This window comes from Phoenix dactylifera, chromosome 8 (genome assembly GCF_051530095.1).
Source record: "Phoenix dactylifera cultivar Ajwa chromosome 8, Ajwa_hap1_PhDact_Kaust_v1.1, whole genome shotgun sequence".
In the NCBI taxonomy this organism is placed as follows: domain Eukaryota; kingdom Viridiplantae; phylum Streptophyta; class Magnoliopsida; order Arecales; family Arecaceae; genus Phoenix; species Phoenix dactylifera.
In genome coordinates, this window is record NC_143197.1 from 29,543,370 (window position 1) to 29,548,009 (window position 4,640).

General features: G+C 42.6%; 1 protein-coding gene across 1 annotated transcript; it reads right to left on the reverse strand.

Annotated features, from left to right (window-relative positions):
* Positions 1-3,413: 3,413 nt before the first annotated feature.
* Positions 3,414-4,432, reverse strand: LOC103714372 (PRA1 family protein B1). The gene has a single exon (XM_008801588.6). It carries the CDS (start codon positions 4,351-4,353, stop codon positions 3,652-3,654), a length of 702 nt encoding a protein of 233 aa, XP_008799810.3. The 5' UTR covers positions 4,354-4,432; the 3' UTR covers positions 3,414-3,651.
* Positions 4,433-4,640: the final 208 nt, after the last annotated feature.

Genomic DNA, 4,640 nt, shown 5'->3' on the forward strand with positions numbered 1-4,640 from the left:
ACCTTCAATAGGCGTTCTCCTCATCAGTTCGAAATAAAAAACCACACAAAGTGCTCGAGCAGTGAACAACTTCAACATTTTCTTAGAAAAAACATACAGCTTAGCAAGATGGTGGCAAAAGGGAGCCTTGCACAGCATGCTTCTTTCCCATGATAAACAACAGCTGGAACACCTAAACAGGTTGCATGCACTCCTAAATCCATCTTTCTAAAATCCTTGCTTCATGAGCATGATGTAGAATTCTACACCAAAATCACCATGACCCCATCCTTGGAGGAATAATCACCAAAATAAAACAATGCAATTCCCCGCCCCCTCCTTAAGTAGTTAAATTTCTGCAGGACCACATTTAACCATCAACAAAACTGCATACCTTTGACAAGGAAGAACTACCTAGCTGGAGCTCATTTTCTTTTATCAATTTGGGCAGCAAATCCCCATTTTTAATATCAATATTCCCCACAAAGATACATCTCTTGTTTTGCTAACCCCGTTTCTAATATCAATATTCCCCACAAAGATACATCTTATGTCTTGCTAAGGTTATTCTTCAACCTTGTCCTCAAGGGACTTCTGCAGATACATTACAATAACCTTCACACGTTCCCCAGTCTCATCAACTACCTACAGATCATTTGCAAATAATAGGCACCAAACTTGAATTTTAGCCCAAAAAAAAAGATTGATTTAAAAAAAAACAACCAGGGAAAGGATTGACTAAAATCACAACTAGGGAAACATATTATGTATCCCACCAATCAGATATAGACACAGTATAATGACCGAAACCACTGTATCATGCATGCCAAATTGCATTGGTTCATGCCAACTTTAAAGAATCAAAGCTAAGCCATGTTTTCTGAAGTGGGTCCCCAGCATGTGACAGGCACAACACAGTACCATACCATGCTGCCACTGATATAGCACAGCAACAACACATAATAATGAAGTCCTTAAAATGAGCACCAAGATACACGCTTAAGTTGGTCTAGGCTCCTTGAGGCTCTTACATAAGTGATGTCAGACATGTCATTGCTCTCATGTCTTTCATATTGTTCATGTACTAGTGTCATCTTGCCACTCTTCATCAATCAAATATGCAACCTTGGCATTCTTTGAGACAAACCATATTCAGAATCCTTATCTGCTCTTAATTTTTTCACTGGCTGTGCAAGAAAACCACCATAATGGTTAACTCTCCTGACATGAAGTCACATATTGGTTTTCTGATTTACTTGGCTGATAAATGTGTATAATAACTATAAAATGAGGAAACAAAAACCAGCACAAATAGAACAATATAAGTGCTTTGTTCATCTATTATGAACAAGCATGTGGGCACTTGTGAGGCAAAGGACCTATTATGGGTTAGACTAAGTTTTTGTGGATGAAGTGTCGAAAGATCTAATGAGTTGCAACGGGCATTCCTGGACAAATAATTGCCAAAGTAGAGATTTGAAGTTAATATGTAGCTAGAGACAGTTATAGTGGTAATGACGTAATGTAGGAGCCGGAAAAAAGATTGCAGCCAACTTAACCAAACCAATCCTCGCCCCCCGATATGAGGAGAACTAATATTCTACTATAATGGTTAAGAAAACAGGAAATTTTTGTATACCAGAAATGATTAATATGGTATGTAATGGATGAATAGGGCAGAGCTGCCATCACCAAAGTAGCCTTAAACTTCAGGCAGTTAATGGAATCACGCCATGGAGAAAAGTAATAAAAAAGAAACCTCTAGGATTTTATTGTAAATCTCAATCAAATTCATTCCCAATACCAATCGTATAACCTCTTCCAGACCAGTCCTAGGCACATTTCTAATGGGACCAGAATAATGATACCAAAATCAACTGTCTGTAAAAAACTATAAATACCACTCTTGATCTTTAACAAACTAAACACTTAATCACTGACTTAAAACTCACATGATCATAGAACTTTTTTTTTCTGTTACAAAGAAAGAAATCATTTTCTTTAATCTGCTGCATTACCTTGTCAAATCACAGAAGTAACTGACGTACTTTGTTATCTCTGGCCATGGAAAATATGGATTGGTTGTGATGTATGCTCAGTAGACTAGTCAAATTATTCTGCAAGAACAACATTATGATGCACAAAACTTTTAAGCCAGAATTATATGGGCCACAAGGAGAAAACATGTACTGAAGGCATTCAAAATTAACAATTGAGAAAAGAATCAGCCTCTCCATATGCCTTCTCATACATGCCGGCACATGACAGGATACAAGTACCACTTATTCTCCATTGCTCAAATGTGATGCAATAATTAACAACATGTTCAAGATTTGAATCAATGCCCAAGATTAGAACCACAAAAACTTCTGTTCAGCAAATATTATTTCACTCATATGAAACAAACTAAAAATGTCACAAAAAGAAATGCACTCTAAAAGAGTCAAAAGGTAAAGAGGAATGCTACATTAACCATATTCAGGAGCCTCCCAATCCTATACCAATGTTTAATATGCAACACACAGAAAAACCAAAAAAAAAAAAAAAATTGCAAGTAGCTGAGGTGATCTGCTTGAAATTTGAATTCTAATTCTATTCCATTGAAGCATGGATCACAATCTACAAACAAAAAGAAATCCCATTTCTCAACAACAAGAACAACCTTTCAGTTCCTTATATTATTCAATTATATGGCTAATCATGAAGACAATTATATTTTTTCATGCAGCAGGTATAACACTGAATCTCGTATTATGTTGCCAAAAGGACCAGAACTAGTTACAACTCAGTCTAAAACCTTAATAATGACACAATAAAACCATGCATCAAGACCAATTTACCTAAGATATCCACAATGTAGTGCCATTGTGCATTGATGTGCATCTCCTTCTCGATCCATAAGTCTAAATATAACGAAAATATTACTCCCTATTACATCAACACCACAGTCTATCAATCTCCAATTTTACCATCACAAAGATTTCCATAGCTCAGTACAGTTGAATTTCCATAGCCTAGTGTATCCCCGCAAATTTCTCAATACACCAAAAATGAAACTGGAACACATTTGTTTGAGGGGAGAAACCTGTTAGCCACTTCTTATAATTTTCGCACACTAGTTCTAATTTATCATGCCAATGATGAATATCGTTTCTGGAAAATAGAACCTCTCCTTAAATCTCAAGAAAAAAGTAAGTTGCTAACCATAAACAAGTAAAAGTCCGTTCTAGATCTGGAACCTAGGTGTTAAGAACAAGCAGATCTAATCATTCATTGCTCACAATGCTGAAGATCAGCTTATACCCTGATGGAAAAAGATAAGAAAACCAGAAGCCACATAACACCCAGGTCCACTCTCACCTTGAGCAAAAAAAACCGCATCAAACCAAAATACCATAGTAGCGAAACGATTCTAAATGAGAAAAAAGACAGTATGAATTCAAGAACATATCAGATTTATTCTTTCAACAGACAGATATCGTACGCACTCATCAACTAAAAACTTACAAGAATCCAGAATTTTATATTACGATTTGTGTGCATATATAGTACTGAAAGAACCACATTCGAACAAAGCTTAGATCAATGATTTTTTTTTCTCCCCCTACAAAGAAAGAAAGGTAACGAAGACAAAAGAAATCTCATGGCCTCACCACCAGATCGGCATCACCATCAGACGCGCGCGGCGACGGCGGCGACGGCGGGGCCGGCGGCGGCGGTGGCGGACGAAGCGGTCCCTCCGAGGAAGGAGAGGAGCCCCGCAGCGGCGCCGCCGGGCTCCTGGTCGTCGAGAAAGAGGTCCTCGGGCACGCGGAAGGCGCCGTGGGCGCAGACGATGGCGACGCCGACCATGAGGGCGGAGATGAGGAGGGATCCGACGGAGGTGAGGAAGATGACGAAGACGGAGAGGAGGACGAGAGCGCCAAGGGTCTCGCGGTCGGAGAAGGTGCGGCCGAAGAGGACGAGAGGCGGATCGGCGGGGCGGAACAGGTAGAGGAAGCACCAGGCGGCGAGGAGGCCGAAGAGGACGAGGAGGGAGAAGGGATGGGAGAGAAGGGAGAGGGCGAGGACGGCGGCGAGGAGGGCGATGTAGTTGACGCGGAAGTAGGCGAAGTTCTTGCGGACGCGCAAGGAGGCGTCGGAGAGAGAGTCCGGGCGGGAGAAGGCGGAGCGGTCGACGAGCTCCGACCAGGGGCGGCGGTTGGAGAGGGATCTGCTGACGGAGTCGGAGAGGCGGGACAGAAAGAGGCGGAAAGCCGGCGTGGCGATCGGGGCGGCGCCAGTGCCGGAAGCGCCGGAGGAGGGGGCGGCGGCGGCGCCGGACTGGGAATTAGAGATGGGGAGGGGGGTCGGGGCCGGGGTGGAGGCCATCATCGCGGTGCCGGCGATCTGGGCGGGATTCTGGCGAGAGTTTTGGGGAGGAGGAGGGCGTGGTTAATTTATGGGGGGGTGGGGGGGATCCGGTGGTGGAGAGACTAGATGGGGGCAATTATTTTAATAAAAATAGAGGAGGTTGGGGTTTTCCAATTTCCTTGCTCCGGTATAAAGTCACCGCAAGGGTGGACCTAGGACGGAAGGTGGAAAGGAGGAGGGCGCTGTCGAGATGGTCCGAGGAGCATCGTAGTATTAAAGTGGTCCGGCATTTCTTGATGATCGAATCC

Excerpts from the sequence above, each read along its gene's own strand:
- LOC103714372 (XM_008801588.6), bottom strand. The coding sequence starts at position 4,353 with ATGATGGCCTCCACCCCGGCCCCGACCCCCCTCCCCATCTCTAATTCC.